The sequence below is a fragment of the Psammomys obesus genome, unplaced genomic scaffold, assembly GCF_907164565.1.
Source record: "Psammomys obesus unplaced genomic scaffold, mPsaObe1.curated_primary_1811, whole genome shotgun sequence".
NCBI lineage: Eukaryota > Metazoa > Chordata > Mammalia > Rodentia > Muridae > Psammomys > Psammomys obesus.
The window spans coordinates 7,604,830-7,626,720 of record NW_026585504.1 but is presented as its reverse complement, the minus strand read 5'-3'; the positions used below and the strand labels follow the sequence as shown (position 1 = coordinate 7,626,720).

The window sequence follows — 21,891 nt, the reverse complement described above, 5'->3', positions numbered from 1 at the left end:
TCTTTTCCAACAGATAAAATTATATAATGCCATGTGCTAGAGTTTTCTAGAGTAGCCAGACTCAGACAGACGGAAAAGAAAATGATGACGGGGCTGGAAAAATACAAATTCAGTGTTTAATGGGTGTAGAATTCTACCTGGGGAAGGGAAGAGGGTTCTGGAGATAGGCGGCAGTTGCACAAAAGTGTGAATGTCTTTGACATTATTGAACAATGTTCTTGAAGGCAGCTAAAATAGTATTTTTTTTACCTTGTATGCATTTTACCATAATAAAAAATATGGATTTTATCTCAGTCTATAAAAATAAATTAATTAAACCATATTAATAACATTAAAAAACTCGTGATGATCTCAGTAGACACGGAAAAACTATAAAACAAATGAACAAACAAACAACAAAACAGCCCTCGTTTGTGACAAATGAATCTCATAAAACTAGATAATTCTGATAGAAATTTCCTTGAAAGTAAACAAGGCAGGGCATGCACTCTGCAGAGCCATGCAGCGTAACAACTATTTACATAGTGTTACAACATGCTAGAGAGTGAAGGCCTCTGGGACCGGCCAGACGGCTCAGAGGGTAAAGGCACTGACCACCAAACCTCGGGACCTGAGTTTGATCCACATGGTGGGAGGAGGCAGCTAACTCCTGAACGTTGTTAGTCTTCTGTCTCTCGACGTGTGCCATGACGTATGTATGCTCCATAAATAAAGGTATTTTTTTTTTTTTTAAGATTAAGATATCTAGATACTCAAAAGTGTTCAGGAGGAGGTGTGTAGGTTATGTGCAGATATATTTTGGGAGACATGAGCATCCATAGTTTTTTTTATGCCTGATCAGAATTCTGAAGGACAAGGGACAGTGGCAGTTCTCCACAGGCAGTCCCCGGGGTCTCTGCTGAAGAGTCAAAGGGTCCTGCAATCTCAGAACAGCTTCCTCTATGCTACCCTCTCTTTCCCCTGTTTCCTCCAGCCGGCCCTAGCTCCCTAGCTCACACTTAGCTCCCTCTGCCTGCTCACCTTTGCCTTCTCAGAGCCTGCCACCTCTGTCTGGATCCTTGTTTCCTGCTCCCCTCTGTTCGTTGACTTCCGCTGACCAGGACCACCTGGGAGCACCCCATCACCCATCTCTAGCCACGGAAAGATCAAAATCAGCAACAGTCTGTACTGAGTGGGCGTGCTGCCTCTGCAACACCATAAGGCTGAAAAGCTGTCCGTCTAACTATGATAAGCTGGGAACCATCTGAAGACACAATCTGGCTTCCTCGTGAGGTGACCCTGCGGAATTGCTCACACCCTTTTCCAAAGTCTCTCTGAGATAACATGTCATTTGCCACTGTGGTAGCTGCCTGGACAATTATGTTGTCTTGACTGTCCACATTCCATTCACTGTCACATTTGCTCACTGTCTGGATTGATTTGTTAAGACTGACAAAGCACCAGGAGGCTGGGCGGCTCAGACAGCAGCAACGAGCTCCTCACGGCTGTGGAGGCTGACAGTCTCAAGATCAAGTTGTTGACCCAGTTATTCTTCTGACTGCCCCTACTGGGGGCTGGTCGGGATCCTTTGGTCTACAATGTCCTCCCCAGGCTATGAATGTGTCCCGAGCTCCACCTGTGATAGGAATGCCAGTCAGGGTGGGATAAAGGCCCACCCTGAAGACCTCGCCTCACTTTCTCTATCCACATTTGATGAACTGGAGATTAGAACTATATCACATGAGTTTCAGGGGCACAGTGTCTGCCCCAGAAGGCTAATTTATTGGCATTTACAATCCTTTCCTGAGGAACCGGAGCCTTGATTCCAGAGTCTGCTTCAAGAAGCATCTAAATCAAAGACATCTCTAAAATACAAGGATTCTTTAAGAAGTTACTTATAGACTTTTAAAATTAAACACATATTCTAGAGTTATGTATTTTATGTGTGTGAGTATTTGGCCTGGATGTGTGTGTGTGGACCACATGGTACCTGGTGCCCAGGGAGGTCAGGAGAGGGCGACGGATGCCCTGTAACTGAAGCTGAAGACGCTTGTAACTTGCCATGTGGGTGCTGGGAATAGAACCCTGCCCCTCTGCAGCAGCAGCCGGCCCGCGTACTGCTGAGCCCTGCCTGTAGACTCCTTATATCTACACCGCAGGATGTGACCCGCTCCCCGTTTGATTAGCTCTTTCTGTAGTGCTGGGGACGGAAGCAGGGCCAGGGTATGGCGGGCAAATGCTGATGGCTCTTCGCTGTGTTAGGTTTTATTGATCTTACCCAGGGAGAGTGCTCTGGACGTGGGAGATAACACATAGCAGACTTAATTCCCTAGAAATGGAATTATCCTAGAATAAGAACCGTCTAATCAACAAAAGTAATTATTCTTTAAGCAGGTGGAGCTTAAAGAACAACATGCTAGAGCCTGTTCCCTCCTTACACCGTGCAGGTTCCGGGAAGAGAATTCAGGTAGTCAGGTTTGGCAGCAAGTGCCTTTAACCTCCAGACTGTCTCAAGAGGCCATTTGCTCTTCAATAACGTAAAATCTCTGGTGAGTCTATTACTTGCTACCACTGTGAGACACTGAATGAGCGGTAAGACACAGGTGTTCTGAGTAAATTACCGGTCTAATGGTCTCTATTAAAGGCACTCCTTGCTAGCAGAAGGTTTTTGGGGTGACCAGGGCGATATTAGTACTTTCTAGAGATCATTCCTCTCAATTTCACTGTGAACATAAATGTGTTTGAAAAATAGTTAATTTATTAAAAACAAGTGAGAGCAACTCCTATGAACAGCAACTCCGGACTAAAAAGATTTTCAGGGAAGATTCAAATTCATATGAAACATCATCAGGTTCCTAGTGCCATCTACTGGTGAGACGTGACTATTGCTCTAGAAACGATCCTTCCCCCACCCCCCTTTAGAGCTCGTTTTGATGGTTATTTAACAAGTGTTTTGTTTTGCTTTTAGACAAGGTCTCAAGCAGCTCACGCTGGCCTCAAGCTTGCTCTGTAGCTTAGGCTGTCTTTGAATTCCCACGATCCTCCTGCCTCCCGAGTACTGGAATCTTCATTTCTGCACACTTGTAATTAGAGAGCCCCATTCTGCACCCCGGCCTTTCAGCAGCCTTGCAGCCAGGTCTTTCCTTTCTAGTTTCCCTGAAGGTTCTGCCTCCCTCTCCCCAACCCTTTCCCCCGCCTCATCTTCCCACACTCCTACCTTCCCCTCCAAACTGGCTTAATTCCGCCCAGGCCCGACCCTTTCAATCTTGTTGCAGTCCAACCTCCACGCTCCGGTCCTGCCTTCCCCGGGAAGGGCCCGCCTCCTTGCCACGCCCCGCGGCATAACCCCGCCCTAATTAAGCTCTTGGCCCTGCCTCCTCCTTCGGCCCCGCCCCTCCTCGGGCCAGCGGGGTTTTGTCCAGACTCTCATGCCTCCTCTCCTCGCTTCCTCGGTTCGCCCTGAGCCTGACCCTGAAATCCACCTCCAGGTTCCGCCCTGCTTCCTCTAGCAGCGCCTCTCCGCGCACCGGCCGGGGCGCCATTTCCCCGCCGTGGTCCCGTCCCTCCAGGGGCGGAGCTGCGCCAGGTGCGGCCCCGGGGCGTGGCTGGGTTCCGGGAGCGCAGGTGCGGCTTCCGTGTCAAGATGGCTGCCGCCTGTCGCTCTTGGACTGGGCTCCCTCCCGGCCGCCTCTGCCGCCGGCTCGCCGGGGCCCAGCTGCTGAGCGTCGTCCTGTGCCTCCTGTGCTGGGTCCCGGCGGCTGTGGACGCAGTCCCTGAGCTCGGGCTTTGGACGAGGACGGTCAATGACGTAAGTGCGCTGTAGGGACTGAGGCGTGGCGCTTCTCGGGCTCTCAGGGCCCTGGCCGGCTAGCTCCGCCTGCGAACCAGTTTGGCCCTAGGCTTTTTCGCTAGGGCTCTGTCGGACCAGCAGCGGGTCCTCTTGACACGCCTGCTGTGCCATTTGCCTAGACTGGGCTCTGGGAAAGGAGCGTTCCCTCCTCCGCCTGACGTGGGCTTCAGGGGTTCCAGTGGTGCTTAGGGCGGCTTTCCCTCCCAAACGCTCTTGCCGTTCTTGAGGCTCTCCAACCCGCCTCCTCCTGGCCTCTCACTGTGCCCTGACACGGCGTGTGTACATCATGCCTTCATGTAGTCAGTTCAGAACCCCCAATCTCTGCATTCCCAGCGGCACCGTTGGAACTGAACGCTTTGGCTAGATGACTGCTTCAGGGGCCACATCTCAAGGCCACAGGGAGGTTTGTCTCGTCTTTCTGTTAGAGCATAAATATAATCTGCTCTAACAGTCATGTATACAGTCGCCTTGCCTGTCCTTTTCTTGGGTTTCTGTATGTTTTTTAGCTTCGTATCACAGTTCAGGACTTCTACGTGTGTAGGTGGGGTGGGGGCTGTGCTTAGGCTGTGTTTAAAGAGCAAGTCTGGAGGCAGAGGTGGGTGAAAACTTCCTTAACTGGGCAGGCCATTAGAGAACTTGCCGTCCTGTGTGGTTAAGAGATGATGTGGGCATAATGCAGAGGCAGGATTATGGAAAGTCTTGCAAAAGAGCCAGGATATCGGGAAGAGGCATTGTCTTGAGTCTTCTGAAGTCGGATGACTCACCCACATCTGCTTAGGGCTCACTGAAACAACGTCCAAGTTCTGAACATGAAATTTATATTTATATTGCTTCAACCAAAAGTAGTAGCAGAAGATGCACATACTTCCAAATACATAACTACAGGGGATCAAGTGTAGGCTTCGCTCTGTGTCCTGGCTCAGTGTAGCAGTGTCTTTTACGATTCTTCTGAGTAGGTGCGCTGTTTTTTGACTGCCATATGCTTTGGTCAGGCTGAATTTATTTCCTGTGTACCTCAGGCCAGTTTGTGTTTTCCTTAGATTAATTTACCAGAAATTTATCTTTTAGAGCAGAGAGAATGAGACTTATCATTGCATATTTACCAACAATAAGGCCTGCCCATCTCTACTGCTGAATTTCTCATCAATAAAAGGCAGTGTTTGTTAAAGCACTCTTAACAGTTTCCTGCTGCTTCTGTAGTGAATGCAATTAAGCCAATGTTTCCAGGTTCAAATACACTGCAAGTAAAACAGCTAGATGAAAACTGTTACTGAGCTTGAGCATGTGTCTAAAGATTTTTGTCAAGCATACTTTGGATAATAAGAATCCCACTGGGACGAATGGCAGGTTCTTTTGACAACCAGAGAAGTGTAGTTTTTTACTGTCATATGTTTTGGTCAGGCTGACTTTATTTCCTGTATAGCTCAGGCCAGTAGTGCCAGCAAGCCTTTCTTTGCAAAAATCAGGCTTTTTTTTTTTTTCCCTTAGAATGAGTTGTCAGAATTTGTCCTTTAGAATAGGGAGAATAAGACTTTCTTTTGTTTCATGAATTCATTAAAGGGGAAAAAATTAGGTTCTTTTGGCTGTTAAAAATCAGCAAGTAGTTTGAGCATCACCATATGCCATTTACTAGATTGGTCATTATTCTTGCAAAGATGAATTTTAGATATAATCCTTTCAAGGAGCACAGACAGTATCAGGGACAACACATTTATGAGCAGATGCTTATGTACACCATAATGTTCTTGGGATATTATTATTCAAGTACTGGTGGAGTCAGCCTAACCCTGGTTTTTGGAGATGTGTAGCTACTCTGAAAAGATGAATAGGTGTTTTCTATGTAAGAAAAGGAGTGGAACAAAAGTACTGTGGTGAATTCTTGGTGTGTTTGTTGAATGAAGTTTTAGAAGATGGGGGCTAAGGTCACCGTAGGCCTCCCTCACTAGACTTCAGCTTTATTCTGGACCTTCAGGGCTAAGACAATGTCTGGAGTAAGCTGAGCTTGGACATCATGTCTCTTGTAAAACTGGTAGCTGTTGTGTGCCTTTCCTTCTGAGACTCTCTCTAAAAGGATAGCGACAGAGGAAAGTGACAGCTCCGTGGGAGTCCATTGCATGAGCTGAGAAGTGCACTGGGGTGACTCGGAAGAACAAGGATGACCCTAGCTGGGTCAGAACTGAGAGCTGTGTCACTGAGTTCTGCTGTATGAGTTGCAGGCAGCCTCTCCACCCCAGCGGTTGTTCCCTGTGTGCACGACTTCAGACAGAACCCTTGTTGGCCCTGTTAGCTGCTTGAGTGTAGGCCTCCCTCTTCCCTCAGGGAGGAGGTGTGAAGCCTGCATAGTAGAGCAAGTGCCGTTTGGCTCTAGGTGAGGGAACGCTATGGCTCACAGGCACAGGATTGCTAGGTCTCCTTTTAAGTGAACCAAAATATTTACTAATCACCTAACTCAGTATTGTTATTTTTTATTTTATTTTATTTATTTTATGCTCAGCCTGGCCCAGATATGCCCTCCCCTTCCATTTTGGGGTTTGATTAGACCCTGGGATCATCAGTAGTTAGTTTTGGAGATGAAGAGCAGATAGCCACTACAGGGGTTTTGGCAGAACTGCTAATCATTTTGGCTCCCGTGTAAGGATAAATTGTCGACTCAGGTCTGGAGGCAGAAGAGCAGTATTGCAGAGGTCAAAGCAGAAATGCTGAGGGCCTGTATCACAATCATGTTGGCAGGTGTGGAGAGGAAGAACTCCATGTGGCAAGCATGTACAGTAACGAGGCATGCACTGGGGTTGGGGATGGACGTGAAGGAGTGATGGCTTGGGTGACTGGAGGACTCTTCTCATCAGGCAGTGTAAGACGTGGTGAGAACACAGAGGAATGGGCCTGTTACTCAGCTTAGTGTAGTGTGCCTATTGAACATATCTATGACACATGGTCTGGAGACACAGGGATCTGGGCTGCTGATTTTACTACTGCAGAAACTGTCGGCAGGGAGAAAGAGTGACCTATCCTGTTGGTGCTCTTTAATTCCTAACTGCTCTTTCATTTAGCATGGTTTCTTCTTGCAGGATTTTTATTCTTGGGAAAAACTGTTTGACTTTAATTGTGGCTAATGTTTGAAACACAGTGGCTGCTAGAGGCTGCATAAAGGAGATACGGGGTCACTGGGAAGCACACCCAGGGCCTTAGCATGCTGTGTAGACTCTAGTGAGCTACACACTCCCAGCCAGGAAGGAGATTTTGAGCTGGTTCTTGAGGTAAGAAGGAACTAAGTAGGTGCAAAGGAAAAGTGTGAGAGGTGTTTGCAGTTTTCAGGTTGATTGCCAAGGTCTTTGCAGCAGGAATGAAGCATGGCTGGAAAGGTGAGCAGGCTTCGATTGTGGGGTCTGTAGGATTTTTGCCCTGCTCAAGTACAGCGGTAAACAAAATCATTTTGGAGAGAGGTATTATTTCTTAAAAGTACTTTCACTTTGATGCCAAGAGAACAGCCTGCAAATGTATAGTTTTGTGTTATGGCCAAGCGGCACTGACCATGATGGCCAAAACCCTTCTGTTTTGTGTATCACCAAGGCCCAACTGAGACTTCTTGAGGTGTTTGTTGTTGTTTTTTTTCCCCTCAACAAAGTTTACTGTGTGACCCAGGCCAGCCTTGAACTCATGATCCTTGAAAGCAGGGCCACTACTTCATACCCTTATCCACATCAACTAGGGAATAGACATAGCAATAAGATGTTAAGCCTGCAAGGGATGTGGTCAATTTTACATTATAAGATTTATTTTTAATTATGTGTATGGGGTGGAAGAGAATATGTACATAAATGCAGGTACCTGTAGAGGTCAGAAAAGGACATCATATCCCCAGGAGCAGGAGTTATAGGACAAGGGTGTTAGGAACTGAATTCAGGTCCTCTGCAAGAGCAGTAGGCATTTTTAAACACCCAGTCATCTCTCTAGCCCCAGTTTTATGTTTTAAAATGTCTTGACTTGAAGGCTAGATATGAAGGCTTTAAAATAAAGTCATGCTGATGAGATAGTATCACAAGGACTAGAGTGTTCCATTTAGAAGATAAAACTATGTTTAAATAAAGAAATTTTAATTAAGATTTTTCTGTATTTGTTCTTTACTTTAGAAATCAGGACCTTTGATATTCAGGAAAACTATGTTTAATGCCACTAAGATTAGATTTTCTGGTAAGTATATTAATATACAATTCTGACATATTGTAAATAAAAATGTTAATATAAACTAGTTTAAGATACATTAAGCTTAGTGTTTTCTTTTAACTGGTTCTGACATTTTAGAATGTTGTTTCATTCAAGACTTAGTTATTTGCAAGGATACGTTTTTTGTTTGTTTGTTTGTTTGTTTTTCTAAAATTCTTTCAGCCTTCTGTGTGTGTGTGTGCTTGGTTTGGGTTAGCATCCTTTGAGGTGGTCCTTGCCTTCTGGTACTCATCATCCACCATGTTCTTCAGAGTTGTTCTCAAACGTCTGAGGCTATGTTATAACAAGATACTCTGGTTTGTCTGCCCCTCCTAGGTGTCTTGCTCTGGAGAAGACAACTGTAGTGGCATGAGACACCCTGATAAGAGCTTTCTCTGACTTTAGACCTTTTCGCTATTAATCACACCACCTAGAACTTTAAGCATTTGGTGGTGCTTTATGGCATTCAAACTAAAGGTCAGACTGTTTGGTCTGTTTTAACCATACCTAGGCAGTCATCTTTGGTCTGGGCTCACACATAGACTAGGCGTGGGTGCATCTCTATCCTCCTCTTCACTCCTGCTTTTCTTCCTCCAGGTAACATGCCTTAGGAGCCCTAGATCATGCCATGTACCCAGTGCCCCTTGACACCCTGTTTTTAGCCTCTTGGACTTCTAAAAACGCCCAGTTGTTAACTCCCCACAACATTTTAGTTCATAAAGAGGAATTGTTCTTCCTAGTGACTGTGTCCTTTCATGGTACAGCAAGAAATTCATTCAGTGTGTTTTGGATGAATAAGTGAGTGAGAGAATGGTAGACTGATAGAAGCCTCAGCTTAACAAGCCAGGCTGCTTCGGTGATTCCAACACTGGACTTACATTTGAGTGGTGTAGCAAGCTCTGGGTAGCTGTTAAAATTTAATGAATTTACCCATCTCATTTTACAGTGATTTAGAGAAATTAGATAATGTTTTACTCTTGTTACTATTAAAACAGCCAGTTTCAGACAGCATTTTTGAGGCCTCCAGTTTATACTAGAATATAATTAATGTACGGTAAAACTCTTTGTCTGGCCAGTGAAGTCGTTCAGTTGTTCTGGACCTGTGAAGTTTACCATAGAGTGGCATTTGAAGTATCATACCTGTCACAATGAATACTCTGACCTGGAGGAGGTAAGTGAAAACAAGTCTTTAGTGTGTACAAAGCTGGGAGGGAAAATTATAAATGCCAAGAATTAATAGCACACCAGGTGTGTAGACTAGATGTGAGCTTATGATTTTAGAAATGCTCTGAGTTGATTTTGGGACTTAAGACAAATGAAAGTGTGGTGCTTCTTGACAAAACTATAAACTTTGTAATCTCCTTGTGAAATATCTTTTAAAAAAAAGTTAGTGATATTTAAGTCAGCCTTGTGGGAGCCATTGATAAAAGGCTTTGACAAGTCAGCTTAATTTGAGAAGGAAGTTGAGATGTAACATCATTGAAACAATTAGCTGCTGAGACCCCAGAACCTTAGGAGGCTGAGTAGATTTCATGATTCAAATCAGTCTCTAAGGAGAGAAGAGTAGGGATATTTGAGAAAAGGCAAAGAGAGGAAGCAAAAGGCTGTGCCAGGAATGGAGTCTCCTCTCCTGGCTGCCAGGAGCTCCTGATAACCTCTTGCAAGGTGCTCTTTGATGAGTCCTTTGACAATTTCTTCTCCATTATGTTTGGCTTCTAGCCTGAGTAAGATTGCCTTTTCATTTAGAATAGAATGCCCCTCAGTTTGTCTGTCTCTGCTTCCTCATGATCATATTCCAAGTCGGTACTTCCAGCAGGTATTCTACACAGTTTTGAGATGTCCATTGTCTGGTGGTTAACTTAAATGGTTGAAGGAGGAAGTATTTGTTGATCTTTCCACTGGAGAGTTAACTATGTTTTATTGGTACACGGAACAGTATTTTTATAGCTATGTAAATGTCCTGGGGTTTTTCTCCATCAGATATTTATCCATTCATTTTAACAGCCTTTTATGAGTTTTGCCTTATGAATCAGTTGTTATTATAATAATTGCCAAGTAATGATTTTATTATTTTCAGTTTTCTTTTAAATTTTTTTAGAATTTTTCTATGTGAATGAGCTGCTCTGTTTCTTCTATGCTTTCTATTGATCCTAGGCAACAGTATGGACACATTACTTTTTACTTTGTTGTATAGGCCGTGATAGCTCAATTTTTGTTATTGTTGTTGTTTTTATGTTTTTGTTTTTTCAAGACAGATTTTCCGTGTAGTCTGGCTGTCCTGGAACTGTCTCTGTAGACCAGGCTGACCTCGAACACACAGAGATAGAGATCCACCTACCTCTGCCTTCCAAGTGCTGGGATTAAAGGCATGCACCACTGTATTCCCAGCTATTGTTTTGGTTTTTGAGACAGAGTCTCCCTGTATGTCCTAGGCTAGTCTTAAATAGCCTTTTCCTGTGCTTCAGCCTTTAAGGTCTTCGATTAACAGTCGTGCACACACCTACTGTTGTGTCTTAATCTCTTTCCTCACAGTAAGATTATGCTTGTACCTGATACTGTATGCAAACACATTGAAATGGTTAAAATGGTATGGTCACCTCGGTTATACTTAGAATCACAGTTAATTTTATTTTCTCTTTGATATTTTATTTTATGGCATATTTTCTTTTCTTGTTTTGTTTTTCAAGACAAGGTTTCTGTCTGTAGTCTTGGCTGTCCTAGACTCACTCTGTAGACCAGACTGGTCACAGAGATCCACCTGCCTCTGCCTCCCAAGCACTGGAATTAAAGGCTGGCATCACTACCACCTGGCTAATTCTTGGTATTCTTTAGATATGAAGTGTGCTGGATTTTGGTTTTTGGTTTTAAATCTCCTAGGGAAAAAAAAAAGTAGAAGTAGTAAATTACAACCTAGAATTTTACCTTGGATAGAAGCTGTCCCAAAAACATGATGATGCAGACGTCTGTGCTTATTTCAAGAATGTTGACTGTTGGACAACAAAAAGTGAGAACTTAGACTGCAGCAGTGATTTACAGGCATTTCCCTCATTAAATGTGAGTATCTGCCTTGTTAAAATCAGTTATGTTAAAATCAATTTACTTTATTTGAAGTGAATACAAATACCAAACTTGAATAATGTTTTGTCAGTATTTTTCAAAATGAAGGTGCTTGTCTTTAAGTCTTGGTTTTGGTTTTTGCATGTATGCATTAGGATGTAAGAAAGAAATTGGTATCCTGTTCCTTAACCTCCCCCCTCCTCTGGAAATGGTCTCATTGTTTCATTATGTACTCCTTACTGACCTGGAACTCTCTTTGTAGACAAGGCTGTCCTTGAACTTGAGAGCTCCACCCGCTCTGCCTCCAGTGGCTGGACTAAAGCTGTGCGCCACTGTGCTCCCAGTTCTTTCTCTTCCAGCCTCACAGAATGTTTTTATGATCTGTTCTCCCCTTTGATCTCTTACTCTTCTCTTCACATTCTCAGGCTTTTTTGCTCCCAGCATCCTGTCAAACCAGCTCTAGTCAAGGTTGCCAGGAACCTCTGTGTTGTTAAGGCCAGTGATCTATTGCCCTTACCAAAGGTCTTGCCTTTTCACCTGCAGTTAACAACCTGAACACTACTTCTTCCTGTGCACTTGTTCCTTCTCCCAGCAAGTGGTGTTATAAGTGTTAATAAAACAGTCATATGTTCTATCCTGGTTTGTTTTGGTAGGGTGGGAAAGTCAACTTGACATAAGCTAAAGTTTACCTGGAAAGAGGAACTTCAGTTGAGAAAACTGCCTCCATCAGATTGACTATAAGCAATTCTGTGGCATTTTCTTGATAATGATTAATGTGAGAGGACCCAGTTCAGTAGCACAGGACCACTGTGGCAGGTGGTCATGGGCTGTATAAGAAAGCAGGCTCAACAAGCCATGGGGAACAAGCCAGTGGGCAGTTTTTCTCCATGCTTCAGTCCTGCCTTCAGGTTGCTGCCCTGGCTGCCCTCAGTGATGGGTTGTGACCCAAGAGTGTAAGAAGTAAATCCTTTCCTCCCAGGCTGCTTTTGGTCATGGTGTCTATCAGAGCAACAGAAATCCTAACTAAGACATGTGGATAGGAAGGTTATGTATCATTGTAATTTTCTTTTCCTGAAAATTCTAAAATGAAAATGTCTTTAATGAAAGACTTAAAGCTCTTTTTTAAATGTATGTGGAAGCATAATAAACATACATACAAGTACACATATGTGCCTCAGTCATTTTCAGAAACTTCAGACTTTGACCAAGTACAGAACTGCAGCACCTAGACCCCCTGCCTCTTCCTACACTTCCTCCAACAGCACCCACTCCATGAAGGAAGCCAGCCTTAAAGGTGAACTTTGTCCGTTCATGCTCAGAGTACAGTGGGACTTGTTCTCTGATATCCAACTTGTAAATCTGTTTTCTTCTACTGCTTTTGTAATTATTAAAAACTACTTTTTTCTACAGAAATGTAGTAATATCGAATGGAATTATTTTACTCTTTTCCAGAATAAAGAACTAACAGGCATCAGAAATATTTCAAGCCAGGAAGGATCAACGGTAAACCCTTTTGTCTTTAAATCCAATATGCACAAAGTATACTGAGATTGAAAATTAATCCAGTGACTGTGGAATAATAATACCTAAAATTGGAAAAAGGGAACTGTTTAAAACAGTATTTTTCTTTTGTTTTTGTATGTATTGCAGATATTATATCTGCTTTTGTTTAAAAATCTCTTTGAAGACTAGCTCTGTAGCCTTTTCTTTTTTAATTCCAAGACAGCATGGCAGTGTGCAGCTGCTGTCACCCTGCTGCGATGAGAAGCAGGAGTGTAGCACAGCAGGAAAGGGAAACTAGCATTGTGGGGAGTCACTAAGAGGCATAGGCCTGAGGATGAAGTACAGAGGGTAGGAGGAGTTCTACGTGGGACTTAATTGGGCATAGAGAGCTTAAATTTAGCTTTCATAGAGTGACTTTACATTTTTCTCAGCCATTTCAGACAGAAATCTAATAGGAAGACATTCACTGCAGTGACTAGGACAGACTCTTTGCACAGATTATCTTATGTGGAGAAGTGGGAAATGAAAGGAAGACAGAATACCCATGGATGTGGACTGTGCATGGTGATTTTGTAGGGCCATTGAAGGATTCATTAACATTATTATGGGGCAGTTTTAGTTTTTTGTTTATTTTTATTTCATTTTAGTGTGTGTGTGTGTGTGTGTGTGTGTGTGTGTGTGTGTGTGTGTGTGCGCGCGCGCATGCGCGCGCGTGCATGCATGCTACAAGTGTACCGAGTAGAAATCCCTTGGAGCTGAAGTTACCAGCCACTAAGCCACCTGATGTGGGTGCTGGGGACTGAACTCTGGTTTTCAGGAAAAGCAGCAAGAGCTCTTAGCCCTGAGCCATCTCTCCACCTCCACTGGACAGCTTTACTTGTTAGTGGAGCAGCTGGTAACAGAGCGCCCTGAGACAGTTGAGTCATTTAGTCCATAGATACAGCACATGCAGATCAAAAACAGTCAGAAAAGTAATTCTGCATGGAACATTTATAGAAGTTTTCATGTCATTCCCTAGACAATCTGATATAACAACTGTTTGCAAAGCATTTACATTCTGTTAGGTATTAGAAATAATCTAGAGATGATTTTAGGTATACAGGAGGATGTGTGTAGACCATGCAAGTGCCATGGCATTTTATATAAAGGACTTGAGCATTTAAGGATTTTGGTACCTATTGGGGTCGGTGCTGGTACCCATCCCCTGTGGAGACTGAGGAACAATTTTGTGGTTATATTTTGTTTTGTGACACAGTCTTGCTGCTGCCCAGACTTGTCTTAGACTCAAGCTATCTGGCTAGTCTGACTAATTCTTGGCATTATCGCACTTTTCTCTCAACTCAGTTTTTTAAAAACAACATTTGTTAAACTTGAATGTTTGGTAGTATTAGGATGGAATATGAGAATTCCAATATTAGAATATTTTTAGTGTTTTTTGTTTGCTTGTTTGTTTTTAAGAGAGGTCTTATGTATCCCTGGCTGTCCTCGAACTCACAGAGATCTGCCTGCCTTTGCCTCACGAGTACTGGGATTAAAGGCTTGTGCCACTTCTGCTTGTCAGATTTTTATTTTTATTTTTATTTTTTAAGACGGGGTCTCACTCTGTGGTCCTGGATAGCCTGGAACTTACTGATATAGACCAGGCTGGCCTTGAACCCACACTAACCCAGAAAAATATTTGAATGATAATATTAAGGAGAACACAGAATGAGAATGCATGGGGAACCTATTACAGTTTAAGTAGTAGAAGATACTGAGGCTGAGACTCTTTCATCCCTTCTCTAGGGTATGAGGGGTAGGGTAAGAAGTAAATGGCAGCGGAGTCTTCCCTTTCCTGCCTGCTATTCCTTCCCTCTGTTTTATCTGTTCAGTTATCAAACAGTTTAAAAGTGTTATCTATATAACTGTATCTCATATACTAATCTGTTTCAAAGAACAATGACTTATTCTCCCTATTGCAGGATGTTGTAGCCAGGACCCAGAAAGATGGCTTCCATATCTTCATTGTTTCTATTAAAACGGAAAAAACAGATGCAAGCTGGGATTTAAATGGTACAGTTAACCCTTATGCATACATTATCTGTATTCTATAGTTTTTTTTTGTCATTAATGTGAATCTATATTATCTGTTTGAAATGTGTCTTTCAAAGAAGAATCTGTTAGCCATACATCTATTTTGAAGACTTCAAACTTGATGCTTATCTAAAACTAATACTTTTTTAATAGCTAGGGAGGAATGAACTTTTGTTGACAATGTTCTTATAAATCTGATTATTAATTAACTCTTGTATTTCTTCTTATCCTTCCCCTTTGCTGCTGTCACTAGTTTCTCTTTCTATGGTTGGGCCTCATGGATATATTTCTGCATCAGACTGGCCGCTAATGATTGTGAGTATTTCTCTTCCTCTTTTCCAAAATTAATTTTAAAGAATTTTAAGAGTTCAGTAGTAGTAATTTTTTTGTAGGTAATGCTTTGACATGCCCTCCATTTCTGCTTCCAGAGTGACTAAGAAATGAATGGTGGGGGACTCAAGAGATGTCAGCTCTCTTGAGTCAGAAAGGCCAGAGGCTAATACTGTTTCTCTTCCTGCAGTTTTACATGGTGATGTGTATTGTTTACATATTATATGGTGTCCTCTGGCTGATGTGGTCTGCCTGTTACTGGAAGGATATATTAAGAATCCAGTTCTGGATTGCAGCTGTTATTTTCCTAGGAATGCTTGAAAAAGCAGTTTTTTATAGTGAATACCAAAACATCAACAGCACTGGACTGTCAAGTAAGTTTTGACTGTTTCCATGAGTTGTGTGTAGTGTCTTTTAGCTAGTGTGAACTTAGCTGTAGGAAGGCCCCTTTTGTACATAGTTTTGCAAATAGCTCTGTTGCCAGTAAGGAGGATGGACACCAACAAGAGAAAGCGAGGAGGTTTGGAAGATGGTTTCAGGGCATTTGGCACTCACTAAGAAAGCATGAGGACCCGAGGCAGAATCCCAGTCCCCACGCCCAGTACCCAGGCATGGCTGCACATGCGCTTACAGCCACAGCACCGTGGGGATCCATGGAGCTTGCTGGCCAGCGGCCTAGCTGCAGGTTCAGTCAGAGACTGTGTCAGGGGACTAAGGTGGAGGGTGGTCCATCAGGACACCTGTATCTTCTAGTGTATAGGCATGCGCACCCTCAAGCCTCCACAGAGCTGAGAATGTCAGAGGAGGACCTGATCATCTGAGCTAGCATATATTCTCTCCAATTGTAGTCTTTTTGCTGATTTTCCCTTCACTTTTCTTTCTGGAAAAAGAAAATCCCCGTCCTCTAATTGTATTAAAACAATACCAAGATGTGGTAAGGGTACCTTAGGTGTCACCAATACTTTTGATTTTTCCCCTCTCTTTTTTGAAAAAGAAAAGCTCTTTGGCCCCAGAGAGTAATATGAGTAGCACCAAACTGTGTGGTGTCTGTAGTCTGTGCTCTCCTCTTCACCCTGCAAGAGCTTCCTGTGACCAAAGGAGGCACTACCATGGTTTACACACTGGGATGTTTGAAGCTGGCAAGGCTTATAGAGGATAGAGTCAGACAGGCCAGAGAAGTGAGGATTCACTCTTACCACTGACACTTTGGAAAGGGAGAGGAGATTTCAAGGGGTAAAATTGTCCTTTTGAGTGCAGTTACAAATGACCTTGTCGTAGATTATTAACAGACATAGTGATGCTAGCCAACGCCATAAAAAAAAAAAAAAAAAAAAGAAAGAAAGAAAAGAAAAACTGAATTAAAATATACATGAAACCACTTTGGACTCAAGTTGCTGTTTATTGAACCTGAGATGGATTCACAGAAATTTATTACACTAATTTTTCTCCGTTGAGGAATGCTTGAAATTTCTCAAAATAGAAAGGCTGAAAGCATATCTGCAAAAGACTAAACAGAGGGCCGACATGGAGGACGGCCTGGTAGAGTTGCTCCTGCTTTATCTGGGCTTGTGCAGATACAAACAGAAATGTTCCCATGTGTACTCTAAGTCAGTGAAGTTCTGCTGTAGCCCAGCGGTGGGGAACTTACAGAGGCCCTGACTTCCTTCCCAAGTGTTGTCAAGAGTGGGTTGAGGTAGTATCTGGTGATAAAGGGTTGGGGTTGAAACATGACTGAGGGTCAGAGAAGGCAGCTCATCCCCTTTCTGTTCTGGTAAGGATCTCTTACCTATAGAGAGTAAGAGGGGTATGAGCTGAAGAACAGCAAAAACCAGACATCCATGAGAGATGAAGTGCCATTTGCAGCCATCAGGGAATCCAAGTCCTTCATCTCAGGTGTCAGCAGAGAGGTTAGCAAAGAAACTCTGGGTCGCTGATAGTATGTTTGAAGAGTCCTGTAAAGGCCATGCACTAAATATTTTTGACTTTGCACACCACATGGTCTCTGCTGTAGCTTCTCAGCTCTGTCATTGTGAAAAGCAGCCACAGACAACAATAAACAAATAAGCATGTTTGTGTTATGAGAAAACTTGACTATAGAACTGCAAGGCCAGATTTGGCCCCTGGGCTAGAGTTTACCAATCCCTCTTCTCTCTTTACTATTGCTGATGTCCCGCTGCTTTCAGCATTAAGTCTAGACCCTGTAACAGAATCCCAGGAGCCATGCGCGGTTCTGGCCTCCAGCCTATGCTCTTTTCCTGGCATCTGACATTACACTCTCCTACATATGCCCTATGCTTTTCCCTTCTTTGTGCTTCCCAGGGCTGCTGTTTGGCCCTTTCCTTCCCCCACATACTTCCACTCTAATCCTCATTCACATGTCACCTTTTTGTGAGGTCTTCAAACCGGTTTCTACTCCACCTCTAGGTGTATTACATCTTTCTCCTAGTCCCAGGGTTACTGTGTCACATGCAACACACCCCATGCTGAGTTGTGTCTGCTTACATGGCCAAGCCAGAGTTCAAAGTCTATGCAGATAGGGATCAATGTGCCTTTTACTATCATGGTCATATAGCAGGAACACAGTCTTCATTTCTTTTCGTGGGTTAGGGTTTGAACCCAGGACCTTGCACATACTAGGGTAGCACTTTACCACTATAAATGAACGTTTTAAATGAGTAAGTGATGAAGGCACGCAGGAAAAAGAACTTCAGAAGCTGCTGGCTTTCAGATATTTTCTGGACATGAAGAGGGAGGGGAGCTCTGGTTGGTTTCAGATTGACATAAGAAAACTTCCCAATAGAGCTGATGAGAGGTGAGGCTTCAGGAGGTAGTGTTGCCTCCACAGAGCCAGGAACATCAGCTGGATTAAAGGAGGGCTTGTAGATCACAGATGGCTAATTAGTCTGCCGTCAGTGTCGTTTATTACACAGATAATTTTTTAGAGCCTTAGAAGGCCTCCAAAAGTACACGTATCAATTGTTTTTTGTTTTCCTCACCCTTCAGCCCAAGGTTTACTGATATTTGCGGAATTGATATCTGCAGTTAAGAGGACATTGGCTCGCCTGCTTGTGATCATTGTGAGCTTGGGTTACGGCATTGTGAAGTAAGTGTTGCTGCGCTGAGCAGCTCCTGACTCTCCAGTCTGGTCTTCAGCCCATGCACGCCATGACCTCTGTGGAACTGGGGACTTGTCAGTGTGATCACCCAAGTCCCCAAAGGAAAATGCTGCAGAAACATGGGTTTAAAAATGTACATGGACTAGCCATTTCATATTATTTCCAAATGAAGATCTGGAATTGAATCCCAGTAGCCAAGGTGGCCTGAGCCTCCCAAGTGCTGAGATTGTAGGCATGTGCACCATAACTTATCTCTTTAAGCAGTCTGGGTCTTATTATAAAGGTGTAACAAATCCAAGCCCAAAGGACAGAGCCATCATAGACAGGGACCACCGTTTATTTTCTCTTGGACATGCCATCTTCCCTGGCCCTGCAGACCACAAGGCCATGAGGTTCTGGACACCCTGTTCTAACATTAGAGCCACTGAGCGCTCCATAAAAGGTGTAGAAACTGGCCTGGCGGTGGTGGCGAATGACTTTAACCCCAGCACTGGGAAGGCAGAGGCAGTCAGATCTCTGAGTTTGAGACAGCCTGATCTACAAAGCTAGTTCCAGGACAGCTAGGGGTATACACAGTGAAACCCTGTCTCAAAAAAACAAAAACAAAAAAGGTGCAGAAACTGAAATTGAGGGCAGGAGAATTGGTCACACCACACCGAATCTTACTTTCTTAGGACCTTGTTTACCTCTGTCTTGACCTCCTTGTTTTAACAAGCTTGTAGAAGAGGATAGAAGGATTGAGTAAGGTATGCAAGAAACATGAGTGGGCCCAACTTGCAGGCGTTGCACTGGTAATAGTGTGGTAGTGGCAGGAGCTCCATGCTTCTAGCCATCCAGGTGTCAACATCATCCAGGTGTTACTGTCTATAAAGCAATCTGGGGATTGGAGTGTGTACCCAGAGATGACCCAAATACCCAAGTACTCAGTGCTTAGGAGGGCTGTAGCCCACTGGAACACCTCCCCTTTTGTGCGGATCTCTGCTAGAAGACTGTGAAGATAGTCATCATGCCGGTCACTCCCATCTGCAGGACTTACTAACATGCTGTGGTACCATTGACCTACCCAGACAACCAGGAGGGGTCAAGCACACCCAGAGTGACCCTCCCACCCAATACTCTAACCCTACCACTGCAGCACAGGAATGGGCAGCTTTGCATAGGAGAGAGGAAGGTCGTTTTGAAGTAGACAGCTGTTTGTAACTTCAGCTGTCCTCTTTGCACAGCCATGCGAATGATTGGCAGGTATTTTGAGTGCATGTCCAGGGATATTTTCAAGTTAACAGGATCACTGGGGAAGCAATCTTGATATCAGCTAATATGAAAATACTAGGAGAAATCTAGGAGCTCTGAAGTATCCATAGCAAAGGCAGAGGTAGAAAATTGGTATTGAGAGTGTGTCTTCAAGGATTTGCATTTTTTATGCCTTCTTGCTGGTTCTGTTTGTACTTGGGAGCACAGCTGTCGCCAAGGTGTCAGGCTCCTAGACCCTTCCTGAAGGGTAGACGAGAGTGAAGCTCAAACAAATAATATAGTTGTGTTGACTCTGAGATCCAGCAGGAGATGACATTGCTGTGTCTGGTGTCTCCTTCACAAAGGCAGTGGAGAGTATTTGGAAGCTACCATCGCAGCCCAGATGCAAACATAGAAACCCAGCTATGTCTTTGAATTACAGATCTTCCTTCTTAGCTGTCAGAATTCTGATCTACCGTTCCCTCTGGTGTAAGGAGGCTTCTGACCACCATAAGGACCAAGACTTTTTTTTTTCTATTTAAGCCCCAATTTCTCACACATCATTGGCTAATTTAACTCATAGATATCTTGGAGTTCTGGTCACTTTTAAATGTTTTTTTATTCAACTTCATTTTGAATGTGGCAGGTATAGACATTGTCACAAAGTAGGGGTTAGCTGAATTGCTTTCCTCTCCATGGTGCTGAGAGCTAGCCTATGACCTTGTTGGTTTTCTAGGAGGTGATCATTATCCATCATTTGTTCCGCCCAGTCCCTGCCATTCCAAAGGCAGGAAGGTGAGCAGGAACAGTGCTTCTCAGCAGCTTATGTTTTTATCTAAATGGGGCATACTAAGGATTTTTTCCATGAAGTATGCTTCCTGGAGGGTTCTGATATATATAACATTCCCGAGGTAATGAGGATGTTCCTCTCTCTAAATATGTTGGGCTGTTACTAGCTGGTGAAAGTTTTTTCCCTAATTTTTAACAATAATGGTAAAGCTGTCATGACCACTGACAAACAAATTTTTAGGTAGACAGGTTTTGTTTTTCTTGAGTAAGTATCGTGGAATAGAATTGTTAGGTCACAGCTAGGTCTGTTGATACCTGTAATCCCAGCACTCAGGACATGGAGTCTGAAAGATCTCTAGTTCAAGTCCACCCTGCGCCTTGTATTCCAAGCCCTTCCTTGCCCATAATCTGAAGGAGACCACCACCCCTATCCCCTTCTCCACAGCTGACAGTTATCTTCTTGCCTTAGGTTTTGTTTTAACATGACTTTCCTTGATATGTTTTTAAAGCCATTTTTCTTCCTAACTACTCTGAGAAGTGGGGTTTTAAAGTATTTAAAAATATATGGCAATCAGGCCTGGAATGGTGGTGCATGCCTTTAATCCCAGCACTTGAGAGGCAGAGGCAGTTGGATCTCTTGAGTTTGAGGCCAGCCTGGTCTACAAAGTGAGTTCCAGGACAGCCAAGGCTACACAGAGAAACCCTGTCTCAACAAAACAAAACAAAAAGTATGTACAATCAATTCTGATTTGTAGGTCCCATCTATATTAAAATTGTTACTTGTAAAAGAAAATACATTTCCCCTTGCTTATTTATAAGACTCAAAAATATTATTTTAAGTTTAAAGGTTAAAAACCAAATAATGTATCACCCCTACTCTGGGGTGAGAGACAGGAAATAGAAGGAGGGCACTGTGGTTCCTTGTGCTCATTCTGCTTTGTGCCTGGTCACAAGATGAGTAGGCTCCTCCAAGAGAGTGCTCTGTGTGGTTTGTAGTTAACGTTAGTAGAAGTTATAATCTGTCTTTCCCAGAAGCTGGTGTTTCCCTTCTTAGGTTCTCCAGCTGCCCCTCCATTCTAAGAAGTAGTGCTTGCTGATGTTTATCCTATTGCTTGAGCTTCACATGCCCTGGCACCTTTGTGGCTGTGCACAGGCTCACCAGCACCTGTCCAGCTTCAGGTCCTAGAGGGTAGACCTGGTGTTCTCTGGCCTGTGCCTGTGTGCTGTGGAGAGGGCACAGAGTCCCAAGCATTGCCCTGTGACTGGATAGTGCCCTCTGTGTACTGACACAGTTCTGTGTTCTGATGCTTTGTACTTAACCATGCTTTCTCTCCCCCGCCCCCTCTGCTTACTCCAGGCCTCGCTTAGGAACAGTCATGCACCGGGTGATTGGACTGGGACTGCTTTACTTGGTCTTTGCAGCCATTGAAGGCGTCATGAGAGTCATCGGGGTAAAAGCCACATTAACCCATTCACCCACTTTTTCTTGCTATGGCATGCTGTCATACTTTGTCTCTTCATTTTCCTTTGTTTTAAAGATAAACATATATGAGGAAGTCCCAATTTGAGCTTTTTTCAGGTGGAATAGCCTGCTTTTTAAATACTTGGTGAAGGAAAAACCCAGCCGAAAGCTTCCTAAAGTGGCAGATGGTGAGAGCACCACTAGTGTCACCCCTGGAAGCAGCTCCGTCCAGAAACTTCTGTCATTCTTCAGGGCGCCTATCTTTGCCCTTACATAGTTTAAACACAGACATATCTGTC

General features: G+C 43.7%; 1 protein-coding gene across 2 annotated transcripts in view; it reads left to right on the top strand.

The window, feature by feature from the left end:
• The first annotated feature begins 3,473 nt into the window (after nucleotides 1–3,473).
• Tmem87b (transmembrane protein 87B) overlaps nucleotides 3,474–21,891 on the top strand; it is a 36,241-nt gene continuing 17,823 nt past the window's right edge. For both annotated transcript variants that reach the window (XM_055615234.1, XM_055615151.1), the window contains exons 1-10: nucleotides 3,474–3,787; nucleotides 7,960–8,020; nucleotides 9,109–9,203; nucleotides 10,964–11,086; nucleotides 12,542–12,592; nucleotides 14,554–14,644; nucleotides 14,919–14,980; nucleotides 15,186–15,369; nucleotides 17,999–18,098; nucleotides 21,488–21,581. In XM_055615234.1, coding sequence (XP_055471209.1) covers nucleotides 3,623–3,787; nucleotides 7,960–8,020; nucleotides 9,109–9,203; nucleotides 10,964–11,086; nucleotides 12,542–12,592; nucleotides 14,554–14,644; nucleotides 14,919–14,980; nucleotides 15,186–15,369; nucleotides 17,999–18,098; nucleotides 21,488–21,581 — 1,026 coding nt within the window. In that variant the 5' untranslated portion in view covers nucleotides 3,474–3,622. The remainder of the gene's footprint in view (nucleotides 3,788–7,959; nucleotides 8,021–9,108; nucleotides 9,204–10,963; nucleotides 11,087–12,541; nucleotides 12,593–14,553; nucleotides 14,645–14,918; nucleotides 14,981–15,185; nucleotides 15,370–17,998; nucleotides 18,099–21,487; nucleotides 21,582–21,891) is intronic.